This window comes from Mercenaria mercenaria, chromosome 3 (genome assembly GCF_021730395.1).
Source record: "Mercenaria mercenaria strain notata chromosome 3, MADL_Memer_1, whole genome shotgun sequence".
NCBI lineage: Eukaryota > Metazoa > Mollusca > Bivalvia > Venerida > Veneridae > Mercenaria > Mercenaria mercenaria.
This window is the reverse complement of record NC_069363.1, coordinates 17,837,838-17,857,668: the sequence shown is the minus strand read 5'-3', so window position 1 is coordinate 17,857,668 and position 19,831 is coordinate 17,837,838. Positions and strand designations below refer to the sequence as shown.

Here is a 19,831-nt window from a genome sequence, read left to right as displayed (position 1 = left end):
ACTGACTTTTGGGTCACCAGGTCAAAGGTCAAGGTCACAGGGCTAATGTTAACTTTTTGCATGAAGGCACTTTACTCGCGAACCACTGCACCCACGACCTTCAAACTTCACATGCTGATAGTACTTATAGAGTACACCACCCCTACTGACTTTGGGGTCACCAGGTGGAAGGTCAAGGTCACAGGGGCCAACATTAACTTTTTGCATGAAGGCACTTTACTCGGGAACCACTGCACCCAGGACCTTCAAACTTCACATGCTGATAGTACTTACTGAGTACACCACCCCTACTGACTTTGGGGTCACCAGGTCAAAGGTCAAGGTCACCAGGTCAAAGGTCAAGGTGCTGCGGGGGCATTTGTCACCATTAGTGACTGCTCTTGTTTAAAAAGATGTTAAACCCGAACAAACATACACAAACACACACAAAATCTTGAAATGCTTCAGATTGCAACAACTATCTTTTCTGAGGGTAATTCTTATTAAAAAGCTTTAGCTTTTATCTAAACTGCCACTTTTGTTTAGAGAATTCATGACTTATTCCAGAAGAGAATTAATTTCGTTGCTTCTAATCCCTTTTTCTGTCCTCTTGTTTTAGAGCAGAAAAGACGTCAAAGATTTATGTGGGTACTGAAATAAATTTGTGAAGATTGTAGAAAGCTTGATAAATAGAACTGTGTAACTGTTGTATACAGTCATTAATCCTTATATTGCAGGAAGTGTCTGTATTTTTCTTTGAGAAGAAAATTGCCGACAAACTTCACAAACCTCGGCGACGGGAAATTGTATCGGAGATTCTGAGGCGAGAAGTTCAGCTTCTTCTTAAGATGAAACATCCAAAAATTCTCACAGTTATACATCCATTAGAAGAATGCCAGTAAGTAATTTAATAAGAGATATTTATTCTGCAAGTTATTTATACATCCCTGGGTTGTCATTAGGCAATGACAATTCAGAATATAAAAGATTTGCCTGCAGAGTTCTGTCTTGCATACAGGGTAATGTAATTACAGTGCTGTTAGAAATGATGATTGATAAAATGGCCATAAATATCTAAAGACAGATCTTACTTGGAAATATTCTTCTGACTCTGCAGGGCACTTCAGCCAGCTGTAAGATCTATTGTATTTGAAGATATGAGAATGCGATGCATCCACATCCAATAAACTAACCCTTTGTCTGCAGGTGTTTTGTGATATATTTAAAAACATAGCAAATGCTTTCAGACAAAAAGTTTTAAATGTGAACAAGGACAATTTCTTAACAAAACTCAAATTTATTGACAAGAATTTACTTAGTGACATATTGACCATAACAAAATACAAAAATCAACCTGCAGATTAATACAGGGGTTGGTTTGTTTCCATGTTTGCCACTCGGATATGGAAATCAGGGTGCAGCATTTACAAAATTGACAGAAATATGCACTTATGTAGAAATAACTGTTTCATTTTATACAATTTCAAACAGGAAGTATTAGGGGATTTTCCGTGGCAGGCAGCATGCTGCTGAGGGTCCATGAAAGTTGTCCGCTCTCTTACTTTGGTAGTTCTTATTCATTGTTCACCAAGTATCGTATCAAATTTTTATAGCCAGCAGGATCTTCCAATTCTCTCTGAGAATTGAGAATTTTGATAGCATTCTCTCAGTAACTTTAGCAGTCCTTATCCAGTGTTCACTACACTTCCAATTTTTATAGTTGGATAGTTCTGGTTGTATAGCCCTTGTATAGAATTACATTAATTTTATATGGAATTTGTATCTGTATAAATTCTAGTTTAAGTTCAGTAACCAGCCAGTATCTCCACAGTTTAATGATGGCCCTTGAATTTATCAGAATCATGAAGCAGTCTGCAGCTAGTCAGTTTGGATAAGCATTTCCAGAGTAATGGCCCTTGAAATAGTCACAATGTCAGCTCAATATGTATAGCTGCAGTTGTATAGTCAGAATGTATTTACTGTAACTGGCATATTTTGTGACATTTTTGCAGTCTCTTTGCAATCCATATTAACAGTGAAGACAAGGGTCCATTGAAATCTTCTCATTTGTATGTACTTCTTTTCAGGACACATCCAGAGAATGAAAACTAGTACATGTATTTATTTGACATATCATTCTAAAGGTTCATACATCAAAATATATTAACTGCAAATATTTTACCATATGGCATCTATGCCACATTAATGTTAAACACACGTACTATAGAATATTATATAATGTAACTACAACTAGCAAAATTTAATGCTTTTGTTAGTATTGATATAAAAGGGCCAATATTTAACATCTAAAGAGTAGGTAACTATTGCTATGATTAAAAGCAAAGTGTATGTTTTAAAGATTGTGAAGTTTGATATCAGTATCGCCATGGAGGAAACAAATTATTTCTGTCTTTCAGTCCAGTTAAGTATATGAAGTCATTTTCCTGCTCATAGATTTCTTAGACAAAATGGCATCATGATAAAGACAGGTCCACATTATAACTAAGATATAATTATTGTAAATATATACCGTGGTTTGAGCTGTCTCTCGCAATTATACTTTGTAATTTCCATGAGCTGTCTCCTGTAATAGCTAGTTTTCAATGTGGTAACAGCCTTTACTAATACACTAATGTTTGTAGTTATGTAAATAAATGAGCCATGCCATGGGAAAACCAACATAGTGGGTGTGCGACCAGCATGGATCCAGACCAGCCTGCGCATCCGCGCAGTCTGGTCAGGATCAATGCTGTTCGCTAACAGTTTCTCCAATTCCAATAGGCTTTAAAAGCGAACAGCATGGAGCCTGACCAGACTGCGCGGATGCGCAGGCTGGTCTGGATCCATGCTGGTCGCACACCCACTATGTTGGTTTTCCCATGGCACGGCTCAAATGGAAATTGTTGTCCAAATGAAGCTTAAACAACTGTATCCACTAACTTAAAATATTTCCAAGAAATTGCAACATCATTCCAGCATTACTTCCTTAAAATTGGTTTATTTGCATAAAAGCTTCCTATTATTATAATGTTGTGGTTTTAAAAAACAAATTGAAATGGCATTTATATTTGTAATGTCCCCAATGGGTTTTAGATTGTCTTGTTTTTGTAACCTTGGTTTAAGTGCCAATCACACAGCAACTACTTGTTTATGTATATCTTAGAATAACTCTGCATCTAGGATTCTTCTAAAGTCCGTAATGCTAAAGTACTCAAGGTGAGCTGTTATGATCATCCTGTGTCCATTTTCCATTGTACATCTTGCGTCATCAACAATTCGACTGTTAACTCTCAAAAGGTCCCAATGTTGGCCCAACCTTAATGAAACTTGAATAAAGTCTTGCATGACTATGTTACTGGGTCATCTGGGATCAAAAATTAGTCAATTAATTAAATTAGGAAAACCTTGTTTTTACTAGGAGAAATATTTTTCTGCCTTATAATAATAAATATTCATAAAACTTTGTTAGAATGTTTGTCTCCATGAAATCTAGGTCAAATTTGAAACTAAGTTACCTGAGGTCTTTAACTAGGTCACTAGGTCAAATCATGGAAAAAACATGTTAACAGGTAAGAGGCCACATTTTCTACTTGATCTTTGTGAAACTTGGTCAGAATGTTTGCCTGTTTAAAATGTAGGTTAAATTTGTAACTTGGTTACTTTGGTGAAATAATAAGTCACTGGATCAAATGATTAAAAAACTTTGTTAATGATCTGCCTGATTTGCATAAAACATGGTCAGAATGTTTGTCGCTATGAAATTTACTTTAAATGATATCACAGAATGTTTCTTTGGTGACTTTATACCTAGTTTGGTAAAATTATTACAGTTTGTCAAAAATGTGGCCACCAGAGATGTTAGTCACTTTTTAGCTCACCTAAGCACAAAGTGCTTAAGGGTTAGCTATTGTGATCGCTCACCGTCTGGTGTCCATCTGTCTGTCCGGTGTCCATCCATCCACACTTTTCTTCAAACAGCATCTCCTCTGAAACTATTTGGTGGAAGCTGATGAAAATTGGTCTGGATGTTCCTTAGGTGGTTCTCTCCCAAAGCTGTTGAAATGGTTCCACTTGATTGCACATAGGGGCCGCCAGAGCTAGAAATAGAAAATCTTCTAATCTCCTTATGTAATTTCCTACCAAAATTGTTCAAATTATTACGATACATAAAAAAACATGGCCGCCAGGGGGCGTGGTCACTTTTCCTGGTATGTTTATTGTGGAAACATTTTAAAAATCTTCTTGAAAGAAACTGTTGGCCCAGTTTTCAAATAACTTCACACAAATGATTCTTTCGTGATCTCTACCAAGATTGTTCAAATTATTTCAATTCGTCAAAAAAAAAAATGTGAATATAGTTAAAGCTTTAAAGATCTTCTTGTATGAGACTGCTTGCCTGATTTTTAGCTCACCTGAGCCAAAGACTCATGGTGAGCTTTTGTGACCGCTCAATGTCCATCGTCCATCGTCCGTAGTCCGTCGTGCGTCTTTCAACAATTCCTATAAAAATCTTCTACTTGAAAACCACTGGACAGAATTACACCAAACTTGACAGGAATGATCCTTGGATGGTCCCTTTTCAAAATTGGTCAAAGAATTGAATTCCAAGCAGACCTCTGGTTGCCATGGCAACCAAAACAAAAAACTTAAAAAATCTTCTTGTCCAAAACCACAGGGCCTAGGGCTTTGATATTTGGTATGTAGCATCATATAGTAGTTCTCTACCAAGATTGTTCAAATTATTCCCCTAGGGTCAAATATGGCCCGCCCTGGGGGTCACATAGTTTATATAGACTTATATAGGAAAAACTTTAAAAATCTTCTTGTCTGAAACCACAAGACCTAGGCCTTTGATATTTGGTATATAGCATTGCCTTATGGTCCTCTGCTAAGATTGTTCAAATTATGCCCCTATGGTGAAAAGAGGCCCTGCCCTGGGGGTACCAAGTTTTACATAAATCTTTTTTTCTGAAACTGCAAGGCCTAGGCTTTTGATATTTGTTATGTAGCATTGCCAAGTGGTCCTTTAGCAAGATCATTTAAAATTGTGCTCCTGAGATGAAAAGAGGCCCCACCCAGGGGGTCCCAAGTTTTACATAGACTTATATAGGAAAAAAAACTTAAAAAATCGTCTTGCCCTGGGGGTACCAAGTTTTACATAGACTTACGTAGGGAATTTTTAAAAAAATCTTCTTGGCTTAAGCCTTTGATATTTGGTATGTAGCATTGCTTAGTGGTTCAACAAGATTGTTCAAATTATGCCCCTTGGGTGGAAAGAGGCCCCGCCCCGGGGGTCACTTGTATATGAGTTATATAGGAAAATGTACTTCAAAAATTATCTGATCATATTTTCTAGACTGTTTAATTAGAATTACCTGATGACCCCAAGTAACTAGGAGTCACTTGACCTTGACCTTGAACTAATGACCTACGTTTTTGTTTTTTAAGATACAGCCTTGAAATTTGGATGGCGTATGCAGATTTGCACACCAATCTTAACAGCATAGAAATTTGGACCACATCAGTAACTTTTGATAAAGATTTCAGTACTCATCTTTAATGTTCTTATTGTGACCTACTGACCTACTTTTTGTTTTTGAAGCTCCAGCAAAATGATTTGGACCACATGTATAATGTTTGATACCGATTTCAATACTCATCTTGAATAGTCTTTATCATGACCTACTGACCTACTTTCTTGTTTTGAAGAAACAGCATAAAAATTTAGACTACATGTAGAACTTTTGATACAGATTTCAATACTCATCTTAAATATTATCAGCCCTTACCTACTGACCTACTTTTTTGTTTTTTGAAGCTACAGGAAAGAGATTTAGACCACCTGTAAATTTTTTTAACAGATTTCAGTACTTATCTTGAAGAATCTTTACCATGACCTTCTCTCCTAGTTTTTGTTTTTGTTTTTGAAGCTTTAGCAAATAAATTGTTCAAGCAAGCAGTTAAACTCATGTGAGAGATATAGGGCCATCATTGCCCTCTTGTTGAATAATTTCACACAAATGGTTCTTCTGTGACCTTCTACCAAGATTATTTTGTCTCCCCTATTGTTTTTGCCTTGTCCGTCCGTCTGTATGTACGTCACACTTCATTTCCGATCAATAACTGGAGAACCATTTGACCTAGAACCTTCAAACGTCATAGCAGGGCTTATAGAGTAGATGACCCCTATCATTTTTGGGGTCACTCCATTAAAGGTCAAGGTCACAGGGGCCTGAACATGGAAAACCATTTCCGATCAATAACTTGAGAACCACTTGACCCAGAATGTTGAAACTTCATAGGATTATTGGTCATGCAGAGTAGATGACCCCTATTGATTTTGGGGTCACTCTATTAAAGGTCAAGGTCACAGGGGCCTGAACATGGAAAACAATTTCCGGTCAGTTACTTGAGAACCACTTGACCCAGAGTGTTGAAACTCCAGAGGATGATTGCACATGCCAAGTAGATGACCCCTATTGATTTTGGGGTCACTCTATAAAAGGTCAAGGTCACAGCAGACAGAGCATGGAAATCCATTTCCGGTCAATAACTTGAGAACCATTTAACCTAGAACCTTCAACCTTCATAGAATGATAGGACTTACAAAGTAGATGACCCATACTGTTTTTGAGGTCACTCCATCAGAGGTCAAGGTCACAGGGGACTGAACATAGAAAACTCTTTCCAATCAATAACTTGAGAACCACTTGAACCAGAATGTTGAAACTTAATAGGATGATTGGACTTGCAGAGTAGATGACCCCTATTGATTTGGGGTCACTCTATTAAAGGTCAATGTTACAGGGGCCAGACCATGGAAAACCATTTCCGGTCAGTAACTTAAGAACAACTTGACCCAGAATGTTGAAACTTAAGAGGATGATTTGACATGCAGAGTTGATTTTGGGGTCACTCTATTAAAGATCAAGGTTACAGCAGACAGAACATGGAAATCTATTTCCGGTCAATAACTTGAGAACCATTTGACCTAGAACCTTGAAACTTCATAGGGTGATAATACTTTTAGAGTAGATGACCCCTATTGTTTTTGGGTTTACTCCATTAAAGGTCAAGGTCACAGGGGGCTGAACATAGAAAACTCTTTCCAGTTAATAACTTGAGAACCACTGACCCAGAATGTTGAAAATTATTAGGATAATTGGACATGCAGAATAGATGATCCCTACTGATTTTAGGGTCACTCGATCAAAGGTTAAGGTCACAGGGGCCTGAATATGGAAAACTGTTTCCGATTCATAACTTGAGAACCACTACCCCAGAGTGTTGAAACTTAGTGGGATGATTGGACATGCCAAGTAGATGATCCCTGTTGCAGCCAACCATCAGTGTCTCTTTGACTTTCGCTCCAGTCCGCCATCGACTTTTTGCCTATATGACAATGCTGTGGGGGAGACATGCGCTTTTCTACAAAAGCGTCTTCTAGTTTGAATTATTTTGATTTGTCTTAAAACATGGCCCCCATGCATTTACACCCTTATTTCCTACATGTTTCCCAGACATTTTTACTGCCTTTTTACTCTTGTCCGCACTCTAATTCAAATATTTCTCATCCAATCCTCACCAAACTTGAACAAAATGTGTTTGACCATGAGACCTCAGCCAAGTTCGATAACTAGCCAAATCGGCCCAGGCATTTTGGAGTTACAACCCTTGAATTATTGAAAAATCTGCCTTTTTACTCTTGTCCGCACTCTAATTCAAACATTTCTCATCCGATCTTCACCAAACTTGAACAAAATGTGATTGACCATGAGACCTCGGCCAAGTTCAATAACTAGCCAAATCGGTCCAGGCATTTTGGAGTTACAGCCCTTGAATTATTGAAAAATCTGCCTTTTTACTCTTGTCCGCTATCTAAGTCGAACATTTCTCATCCGATCTTCACCAAACTTGAACAAAATGTGTTTGGCCATAAGACCTTTAGCCAAGTTCGATAACTAGCCAAATTCGCCCAGGCTTTTTAGCTCACCTGTCACAAAGTGACAAGGTGAGCTTTTGTGATCGTGTGGTGTCCGTCGTCCGTCTGTCTGTGCGTCCGTAAACTTTTGCTTGTGACCACTCTAGAGGTCACATTTTTCATGGGATCTTTATGAAAGTTGGTCAGAATGTTTATCTTGATGATATCTAGGTCAAGTTCAAAACTGGGTCACGTGCCATCAAAAACTAGGTCAGTAGGTCTAAAAATAGAAAAACCTTGTGACCTCTCTAGAGGCCATATATTTCACAAGATCTTCATGAAAATTGGTCAGAATGTTCACCTTGATATCTAGTTCAAGTTCAAAACTGGGTCACATGCCATCAAAAACTAGGTGAGTAGGTCAAATAATAGAAAAACCTTGTGACCTCTCTAAAGGTCATATTTTTCATGGGATCTGTATGAAAGTTGGTCTGAATGTTCATCTTGATGATATCTAGATCAAGTTTGAAACTGGGTCACGTGCGGTCAAAAACTAGGTCAGTAGGTCTTAAAATAGAAAAACCTTGTGATCTCTCTAGAGGCCATATATTTCACGAGATCTTCATGAAAATTGGTCGGAATGTTCACCTTGATGATATCTAGGCCAAGTTTGAAAGTGGGTCAAGTGCCTTCAAAAACTAGGTCAGTAGGTCAAATAATAGAAAACCTTGTGACCTCCCTAGAGGCCATATTTTTCATGGGATCTGTATGAAAATTGGTCTGAATGTTCATCTTGATGATATCTAGATCAAGTTCGAAACAGGGTCATGTGCGGACAAAAGCTAGGTCAGTAGGTCTAAAAATAGAAAAACCTTGTGACCTCTTTAGAGGCCATACTTGTGAATGGATCTCCATAAAAATTTATCAGAATGTTCATCTTGATGATATCTAGGTCAAGTTTGAAACTGGGTCACATGCCTTAAAAAACTAGGACAGTAGGTCAAATAATAAAAAAACCTTGTGACCTCTCTAGAGGCCATACTTTTCATGGCATCTGTATGAAAGTTGGTCTGAATGTTCATCTTGATAATATCTAGGTCAAATTTGAAACTGGGTCAGCTGCGGTCAAAAACAAGGCCAGTAGGTATAAAAATAGAAAAACTTTGTGACCTCTCTAGAGGCCATATTTTTCATGAGATCTTCATGAAAATTAGTGAGAATGTTCACCTTGATGATATCTAGGTAAAGTTCAAAACAGGGTCACGTACCTTCGAAAACTAGGTCAATAGGTCTAAAATTATTAAAATCTTTTGACCTCTGTAGAGACCATATTTTTCAATGGATCTTCATGAAAATTGATCTGAATGTTCACCTTGATGATATCTAGTTAAATTTTGAAACTGGGTCACATGCGGTCAAAAACAAGGCCAGTAGGTATAAAAATAGAAAAACCTTGTGACCTCTCTAGAGGCCATATTTTTCATGAGATCTTCATGAAAATTAGTGAGAATGTTCACCTTGATGATATCTAGGTAAAGTTCAGAACAGGGTCACGTACCTTCGAAAACTAGGTCAATAGGTCAAATAATAGAAAAACCTTGTGACCTCTGTAGAGACCATATTTTTCAATGGATCTTCATGAAAATTGGTCAGAATTTTTATCTTGATAATATCTAGGGCAAGTTCAAAACTGGGTCACATGAGCTCAAAAACTAGGTCACTATGTCAGATAATAGAAAAAACAACGTCATGCTCAAAACTGAGTCATGTGGGAAGAGGTGAGCGATTCAGGACCGTTTGATTTATGGCCCTTGAATTACGGATTGGATCCACTCGTCCAGACCATCTAATTGGATCCACTCATCTAAGCCATGCAGAGACACTAGACATTTTTCATAGGGGCAGTTGTGGGAGACATGCGCTTTTCTCAAAAGCATCTCTAGTTTATGATTTGATTTTAACCAAACTTGCACACAACTTGTATAGAACCAAGATGTTGGTTCCTTTCTTGAAATGGTTAGATTCCTTTATGGGTTCATTTATGATTTGATTTTAATCAAACTTGAACAAAACTTGTGTCACCATAAGATCTCAGTTCCTTTCTGGAACTGACCAGATTCCGCAACAGGTTCCAGAGTTATGGCTCCTGATAGGGCCAGAATTAGTTATTTTGACCTTGTCTGCACAATAGCAGCTTCATTTTTGATTTGAATTTAATCAAACTTTCACAGAACTTGTGTCACCATAAGGTCTTGGTTCCTTTCTTGAATCGGCCAGATCCCCTAATGGGTTCCAGAGTTAGGCCCCTGAAAGGGCCAAAATTAGCTATTTTGACCTTTTCGGCTTAATAGCAGCTTTGTTGTTCCTGTCCTTTGGGCTTCATCAGTCAAAATTTTGCTTGATGTAATCCTTTGGGCATAAAACTACCGGCCTGATTTGAAAATAATTTTATTTGAAGTAACTTTAAGAAAATTTCAACTATATTTTTCTCATAATTCTCTTGATTGATCTGGATTATGATTCTTCAGGGTTCGCACAGGTCTGGAAAAGTCATGGAAAATGAGATTTGTCTGGAAAAGTCAGGGAAAATTGAATTTTTCCATTTTGTCATGGAAATGTCATGGAAAATTTAAAAATTGTCATGGAAAGTAGGAAAGTGATCTGGAATAAGTCTGTATGTGCATAAAACGATTACATCTGTTTTAATTTAATATCAGAAAAATCCAGATTTAAACGCCTAATCGAACAATCAGTAATTTACATCAATATTGGGGTCGAATCTGGTTGGGTTCGAAATGACCATTAAGTGTACTATTGCACCGTTTCCGGTTTATTTTTGTTGTACTTTTAAAAACGAAACTAAGCGTGAAATAGCTAAAAATAGTAAAATATGAGTCAGAAAAGAAGTTGCCGATACAACACTAACTGGGAAAGGAATGAACAGTACAAAGCATGGTTAAAGCCTTTCAAGTCAGATAACGGGAAAGCCTTATGCACCGTCTGTGACAAACTTATCGATCTGTCAAATATGGGCGAAATTGCAATAAAATCGCACATGAAAGGTGGAAAACACGTTGCAAGCATTGAACTCCGTGATAAAACGACAAAAACATGTGACACATTAAAATCTTTTTTCAAACCTGTGGAAACAAAACGCGAGGAAACTGTCGTGTCTGATATGTGTATTCCCCCACCCACTCAAGAACTTTACTCTTGAAAAAGAAAAAAAAAACAACTGAAGTCTTATTCTGCAAATAGTTTGAAACAGTATTCGAATTTAGCCAGATTTTCTTCTTGCATTTTTTCGCAAGTGTTTTTTTTTTAACTTGCTAAATGAAAAAACAACTTGCATTTTCCGCGACTTGTCACTTTATTACAACATTAACACAAACATCCATGTGATGAGTCAAGTCAATCATATCTGCGCTATGTAAATAGTAACTTATTATAGATTACCAAAAAACCCACCGGATGCGGTAAACGTCATCAAAATTAGCGCAGGTACTTGGCAGCAGTTGAAAAGACATGCGCACGGGACATGTATCGAGTGTAAACTTCCTTTTACAACGAAAGATGAAAGAGTGCTCCGAAATTCGTTCTGCAAATGACAATGCGCTGCAATGACCGCGAGTTGTTAAAGAAAGAACAGTGTAAGACCGAGACGACCGTTAGAAATGCACATTATTCGGCCAAAAATTTTCACTCACAAAAAAATGCTGGTGTCTGAAATCTCACCTGCAGTTTGAAATTTGCACTCGCATTTCGCAAGTATGCGAGCTTAAATTCGAACCCTGGTTTGAAATAAAAGTCTTTGTATGCCAATAAAATGAGTGTATCATTGCATTTATTTCGTGTTTCGTATGTTTGGATTGCGTCATGGAAAAGCAGGCAAAGTCATGGAAATGTCATGGAATTCTTGTATCCAAGATCTGTATGAACCCTGTTCTTTGATCTTCTTGTCCTTAAGTGCAGTGATAACGGGTGAGTGATATAGGGTCATTTTGGCCCTCTTGTTACATTTTTAGTGCTATCTCTTGCATGAAAATAAAGTAGAAGCATTTATTATTAATACCAAGTCATCAATTTGGCATAAACAGTATTGCACTCAAATGAAAATGAGAAGTACAGATTGTAGAAATTTGATCGATGAAAGTCAGTCTGCAACTGGACAGTTTTATGTTGTAAATATTTATTAGAAGCGGCTTACAAGTCGTTCTTTTACAATGGACACCAAATAATTGTGTAACAATACTAGCATTTAGGAGTGACCTGTCGCTTTTATAAATAGATTTGAAAGGTTACTGGAATAAATCATTTCAGTAAAGGGGTACCCTACCTTTTTTAACTTATTTTTATAAAAATATTCAATGACTGCCTCCCCGACAATTAGACACCGTGGTGCAGTGGTAAGCGTGACGGTTTTGAAATCTAACTTTTGTGAGTTCGAATTCCAACGGAGATCAATATATTTATTTTTCTTGTTATATTGTGTGTGTGTTTCTTTTTTTTTTTTTTTTTTTTTTTTTTTTTTTATATTTTTAACATATATTTAAAATGATAATAATGTTAAAGATGTATTTGAATTGCATTACTTGTATCACTTTGCTATTTTTGCATATAACATAGGTTTTTCAAATATCTTTTTGATTGTGAATTATTCAAGATGGCTGACTTAGTTCTTGAAAATTTGGTCATTCAACTAGCTGATGGCACTTATTCGAAGGAAACCGACGCCGCCAGCGAGTGTGAGGATGCTCCTTTGGGCGCGTGTGTTTGAAATGTATTGAATGTATTGAAATTGTATGAATGAAATTGAAATGATGAAATAAAATGAAAAAAAAAAACAAAAAAAAAACAAACAAAAAACATGAAAATATAAATAAAACAAATTGCGCTGTGTGGGATTCGAACCTACAGCCTCCTAATCGCAAAACTTAAATCACTAGCAAGATTCCTCAATTCTACGAACTGAGCTATCAATGCAATTTCAGACTGTTCAGTATTTTAAATATATTTATAGTTTTAAATAAATCAAATATCTTTCAAACCCTTATTTAACAAATAGAACAGTCTGGAAAATCCAAATCTAAAAATAAAAGCGACAGGTCACTCCTAATTGCTAATACCTGTTGATTGCTTGGTTAATCAACAATTTGTTTACAAAACGTTGTTTTTGGGCTTGCACATGTTGACAAATAAACTGGAAGTGTCAAGACATAACTGCATCGCTGTTTGGCCAAATACAATCGCGTCTGCTTTTAGGGATAATTTGATTTGCTTTCGCAGTTCTTGCGAAAATCTCACAATACCTGAAGTCGGCGGAGCTAAAATTATGCCAACAACATTTAGATTCATTCTAAATATGAGACAGATTCAATGAAGTTGTTTATACCGTGAAGCAGTAATTATGTCTCCCCCTGCCGCTGGGGGAGACATATTGTTTTTGCCTTGTTCATCATTCCGTCACACTTCATTTCTGATCAATAACTGGAGAACCATTTGACCTAGAACCTTCAAATTTCATAGGGTGGCAGGGCTTATGAAGTAGATAACCCCTATTGTTTTTGGGGTCACTCCATCAAAGGTCAAGGTCACAGGAACCTGAACATGGAAAACCATTTCTGATCCATAACTTCAGAACCACTTGAAAATTTGGTCATTCAACTAGCTGATGGCACTTATTCGAAGGAAACCAACGCCGCCAGCGAGTGTGAGGATGCTCCTTTGGGCGCGTGTGTTTGAAATGTATTGAATGTATTGAAATTGTATGAATGAAATTGAAATGATGAAATAAAATGAAAAAAAAACAAACAAAAAAAAAAACAAAAAAAAAACAAAAAAAAACAAAAAACATGAAAATATAAATAAAACAAATTGTGCTGTGTGGGATTCGAACCTACAGCCTCCTAATCGCAAAACTTAAATCACTAGCAAGATTCCTCAATTCTACGAACTGAGCTATCAATGCAATTTCAGACTGTTCAGTATTTTAAATATATTTATAGTTTTAAATAAATCAAATATCTTTCAAACCCTTATTTAACAAATAGAACAGTCTGGAAAATCCAAATCTAAAAATAAAAGCGACAGGTCACTCCTAATTGCTAATACCTGTTGATTGCTTGGTTAATCAACAATTTGTTTACAAAACGTTGTTTTTGGGCTTGCACATGTTGACAAATAAACTGGAAGTGTCAAGACATAACTGCATCGCTGTTTGGCCAAATACAATCGCGTCTGCTTTTAGGGATAATTTGATTCGCTTTCGCAGTTCTTGCAAAAATCTCACAATACCTGAAGTCGGCGGAGCTAAAATTATGCCAACAACATTTAGATTCATTCTAAATATGAGACAGATTCAATGAAGTTGTTTATACAGTGAAGCAGTAATTATGTCTCCCCCTGCCGCTGGGGGAGACATATTGTTTTTGCCTTGTTCATCATTCCGTCACACTTCATTTCTGATCAATAACTGGAGAACCATTTGACCAGAACCTTCAAATTTATAGGGTGGCGGGCTTATGAAGTAGATAACCCCTATTGTTTTTGGGGTCACTCCATCAAAGGTCAAGGTCACAGACCGGAACATGAAAACCATTTCTGAACCAAACCTTTCAACCACTTGAAAATTGTCATTCAACAGCTGATGCACTTATTCGAAGAAACCAACGCCGCCACGAGTGTGAGATCTCCTTGCGCGGTTTGAAAGTATTGATGTATAAATGTATGAATGATTGAATGAGAATAAAAAAAAAAACACAAAAAAACAAAAAAACAAAAAAACAAAAACATGAAATAAAAAAACATTGTGCTTGTGATCGAACCTACCCCTATCGCAACTAAACCGCAAGATTCCTCAATCTCGACGGTATCATGCATTTCAGACTGTCATATTTTAAATTATTTATTTTAATAATCAATATCTCACCTATTTAACAAAAACTCGAAATCCAAATCAAAAAAAAGACAGGTCACCCATGCTATACTTTGATTGCTGGTTATCAACATGTTTACAAACTGTTTTTGCTTGCACAGTGACAAAAAATGGAGTCAAGACAACTGCATCGCTGTTGGCCAAACATGCGTCTGTTTTAGGTAATTTGATCGCTTCGCAGTTGCAAAAATCCACAACCTGAAGTCGCGAGCAAATATCCAACACTTTAATTCTTCTAAATATGAGACAGTTCAATGAAGTGTACGTAAGCATATATGCCCCGCGTGGACATTGTTTTTCCTTGTTCTCATCGTCACCTCTTCGATCAATAACTGGAGAACCATTTGACCTAGAACCTTCAAATTTCATAGGGTGGCAGGGCTTATGAAGTAGATAACCCCTATTGTTTTTGGGGTCACTCCATCAAAGGTCAAGGTCACAGGAACCTGAACATGGAAAACCATTTCTGATCCATAACTTGAGAACCACTTGACCTAGAATGTTGAAAATTCATAGGATGATTGGACATGCAAAGTAGATGACCCTATTGATTTTGGGGTCACTCTGATAAAGGTCACGGTCACAGGGGACCGAACATGGAAATCCATTTCCAGTCAATAACTTGAGAACCATTTGACCTACAACCTTCAAATTTCGTTTACAGTGTAGATGATCCTTATTATTTTTGGGGTTACTAGATCAAAGGTCAAGGCCACAGGGGCCTGAACATGAAAAACTGTATCTGATCAATAACTTGAGAACCACTTGACCAGAATGTTGAAACTTCATAGGATGATTGGATATATAGAGTAGATGATCCCTTTTGATTTTTGGGTCATTTGATCAAAGTTCAAGGTCACAGGGACCAGAACATGGAAAAAGGTTACCGATCAAAAACTTGAGAAACATTTGAACTAGAACCTTCAAACTTCATAAGATGATAGGACTTACAGAGTAGATGACCTTTATCATTTTTGGGGACACTTGAGCTAAGGTCAAGGGCACAGGGGCCTGAACATGGAAAAAATCTTTACAATCAATAACTTGAGTACCACTTGACCCAGAATGTTGAAACTTCATCTGATGATGGGACATGCAGGGTAGATGACCCCTATTTATTTTGGGGTCCCTCGATCAAAGGTCAAGGTCACAGGGGCCTGAACATGGAAAACGGTTTCCGATCAATAACTTGAGAACCACATGACCCAGAATGTTGATACTTCATAGGATGATTAGACATGCCTAGTAGATGATGTGGCAGCCAACTATCAGTGTCTCTTTGACTTTCTCTTCTGTCCCCTATTGACTTTTTGCTTATTACGACTACATATGGGGAGACATGGGCTTTTCTACAAAAGCATCTTCTAGTTCTAGACCTAGATGTGCATCGTAAAATATGGAGCTAACTCCAGACACTCGCCGTTATAAATCTGTACAAATAAGCGGAGAGGGTCCATTAATTGATTGTATGGATGCATCGTCCACAGAAATGGCCGATATTAGACAGTTTAGAACAGATAAAACGTAAACCATGCAGTGGAATTACAGCATTAAACATTTTTAACACAAAAAAAAAATAAAATTGTTGAGGGGGAAATTAATTTTTTGGGGATTTTTTTTGTCATTCGGGGAATTTTTTTCTAGTGGACCGACCTCAGTTTCTTAAGAAAAAAAACCTGGTATAAGTTATTTTCATTACAGAAAATTTTCATTATGTGACATTTGTAGCAGATAATCCAGGTTGGAATATCTGGCAAAATCAGAGTGATTCCCTATTGCAGTATTGTTCATTTTAGGTTTTTCAATTATTTCAGTCTGCTGGAAGCTCAGTAAAATCTGACAGTTAATTCATTTTGTTTGTCAAGTTCTTGATGAAATCTTTTTGGGATAATGATTTTAGGATTGAGTTATAAGGTGTTATATTTCTTATTGTAATATGACAGAATTATTATAGATTTTAATCCAAGCATCATCATTTTATAGACTTGCTGCACCTAGCACATGGTAGAGAATGCCAGTGTCAGTGCACTTGCTGCACTCAGAAAGAGGTAAAGAATGCCAGTGTCAGTTCACTTGCTGCACTCAAATCGTGGTAAAGAATGCCAGCAGCATCTGAATATTCAGTTTAATGTTATAACATGAGGGCAGTGTCATCCCTTGATTGCTTAACTGCATTTAACTAGTCAAGACAGGTTACAGATTTGGTATTTGATACTTCTATGAAGGATGGTTGTCCTGATACTAAAAACCTGATGGCAGCATTGTGCTGGGCTTATGTTATATAGAGGATGCATTTTGAAAATCATCTTGTCTGAAACTGAATTTCATATTGATCCTTTACTGAAATAGTTGCATCATGTTAAATTGTCTAAAACCATAGCCCCTGGGTGAAGCATGTTTGTGTTGTGAAACTCAGGTGAGCGATCTAAAGTCTTAGTCTTTTCATCCTTGTATTTCGTCCTTGTATGGACCACTCTCATGTGTGTTCAAATGGTTTTGCTTTAACCCATTTAGGGGGCCACCAGTGCTAAAATAGAAAATGGCATTTAATCAACTTCTAATGATAATAATCATCACCAGTCTTATTCCATAGCTTCTTTGTGTGAACCTGGTTCTGTTTATTAGGTGCTACCAGAGCTAAAAATATAAAAACTTTCATACAACATCTTCTCAAGAGCTACTTGAAAGATCTCTGCTAAACTTAGTCAGTAGTATTTTGGATAGATTTTTCTCAGCTTTATCTAAATGAAGGTGGGTGCTGCCAGAACAGAAATAGAAAATATGTTTTAACTACTTGATAGACCAAATTGATTTGTAGCCCCTTTAGTTGGACTTCTCTCAAGTTTACTTTATATTGCTGATAATTGCTCACCAAATGTCAAAGGATTAAAGTCCTGATCAGGTGACCCATATAGGGCTCTTTTTAATGTTTTCTAAAGCACACTATTTGTTCCATGTTTGAGAATCAGTTTTGACATAAAGTTTGTTCCATGTTTCCGTGTTTGAGAAACATTACAACATACAGTTTACTCCATGGTTTATAATCAGTTATGACATACTGTTTGTTCCATGTGTTGTGGGGAATAAAAATTTTTGTTTTTAACGCTGTCTTTTTGAACAGCCTGTCTATGTATGTTCGTTTAATAGTTTGCTTGGAAGCAGTGGTCTAAACTAGCTGTTTGCTAGTAGTAAATTATTACGTCAAAATAACTGACACGTCAGGATGACACCACCCTTTACTTTGAAAGGGAAAATAAAAACACAAAATGCTGAATAAATTTAGAAACCAACCAAATTTTTACTTATCTTTCTAAACTAATATTTTACCAAGTGATCTAAATATACAAGTTAGAAAAATGCCAAAAATACTGATAAAGATAACAAATCAGCTTAATGAATAAAAAGATTGAAGTTTCAAGTTCTGCCTAAAAATAAGTAATAATCTAAATAAATGGTATTATTAAGTATCTAAATGTATTTTTGTGACTCTGTACTTGTATGACTCTGTGTAAAATTAACAGCAATGTAAATTAATTACCAATAATAACTTAAGTATTTAAAGATGAAAATCTAAAGCAATTGCTGTTAAAACAACAGAATTTAAGTTACTTAATTTAAGAAAATTACTTACTAATTTAAAGAAAAATTACTATGAATTTAGTAAAACTCTTAGGTTAAATAAATAGCCAAAAATAAATACAAAATTAATTAATTATTAATTACTAAACCCTAAGAGAGTTTTTAAGATGTTGTCAGTCCAAAAATTCTTTGCAGAGTGAACAAATAGGCTCTGAAATTCTACTGAGGTAAACTCTTCCAGAATGCAGTCAACCATGAAGGATGTAAAGTACATTCTGATTGGTCAGCATCTTTCTGATAAGCCATTCAACATTTATCTTACAAATCAGCTATGACCTTGGCAATGCTTATGTAAACTCTTTGTCTTTAATCTAAAAATAGCTCAAAGTTCTTTCATAACTGGTCTTACTAAAAATAGCTGATGGAAATACAAAATGAAAATATGTAATGATATTAAATGCAGTTTGTAACAATAAAGATAAACTGAAAGTACTGATGACTATGAAATATATAGACAATAGTAAAGTGTCAAATGAATAAACTGAACTGAATGATCTGTCTAGGTAAATCAGCAGTCTTAAATAGACTAGCTGAATGCCCTTAATAGACTAGCTAAAGTCTATGCTTTCAAAACTTAAAATACCATACTATTTGTAAATACAAACATTTATGATAAAATATTAGACTGTTAGATGATATTATGCAATACGGAAACTATGTATTATGAAACATTATGTTGTAAAAATCCAACTTTACAACAACACACTGGTTTTGGGAAAAGAAAAAATTTATTACTTTAAGAAAAGTAATAAATTTTTTCAAGATGAAACTTGAAAATTCGAAAAACGAAAGCTTGTGAAACGTCAAATATGCTAAAAACTCAATGTCACCTCATATTAAATAATGACATTTTAGCTCAAGAAACAATCTTTTTGAGAGTCATGTATTCATGAGTTATCGATGTAAAACTCACAAAAATGCTGTGTGTTAGACTTAGCCGCGAGTGGGGCTATACGCACCAATATGACACGATCGCTTATATCCCAGGGTTACAATAGCAACAAAAATATGTCTGTGATAAACATCCAACAAAAGAAATTAGATCCTATAGAAAACACAAAAATTTGATACCTATTATACTCATATAATGATATCAAGCCCATAGAAACTTAGATTCTATGTAAACGAACAAAAAATCACTAAGAACCCTAAGGAAGCCTTACAGAGACTCATTCTGAAAAACTTCTCTTAATATGACAGCTAATAAACATTTTCACATATAGAAGACATTCTTAAGACTTTTTACTTATCGTATGTAAAAATTGTTAAAATTACTGAAATATATCAGCCTGAATTCTTAGCATGAAAAATGTATGGTGAACATCAATTAATAGGTAAAAGCAAAAATCTTAACATGA

At 36.0% G+C, this 19,831-nt stretch overlaps 1 protein-coding gene across 3 annotated transcripts in view; it reads left to right on the top strand.

Moving 5' to 3' along the window:
* The window catches only part of LOC128555512 (SCY1-like protein 2), a 503,011-nt gene that overhangs the window by 238,123 nt on the left and 245,057 nt on the right, over positions 1-19,831 (top strand). For all 3 annotated transcript variants that reach the window (XM_053537940.1, XM_053537941.1, XM_053537939.1), the window contains exon 5: positions 717-877. In XM_053537940.1, the coding sequence (XP_053393915.1) occupies positions 717-877 (161 nt within the window). The remainder of the gene's footprint in view (positions 1-716; positions 878-19,831) is intronic.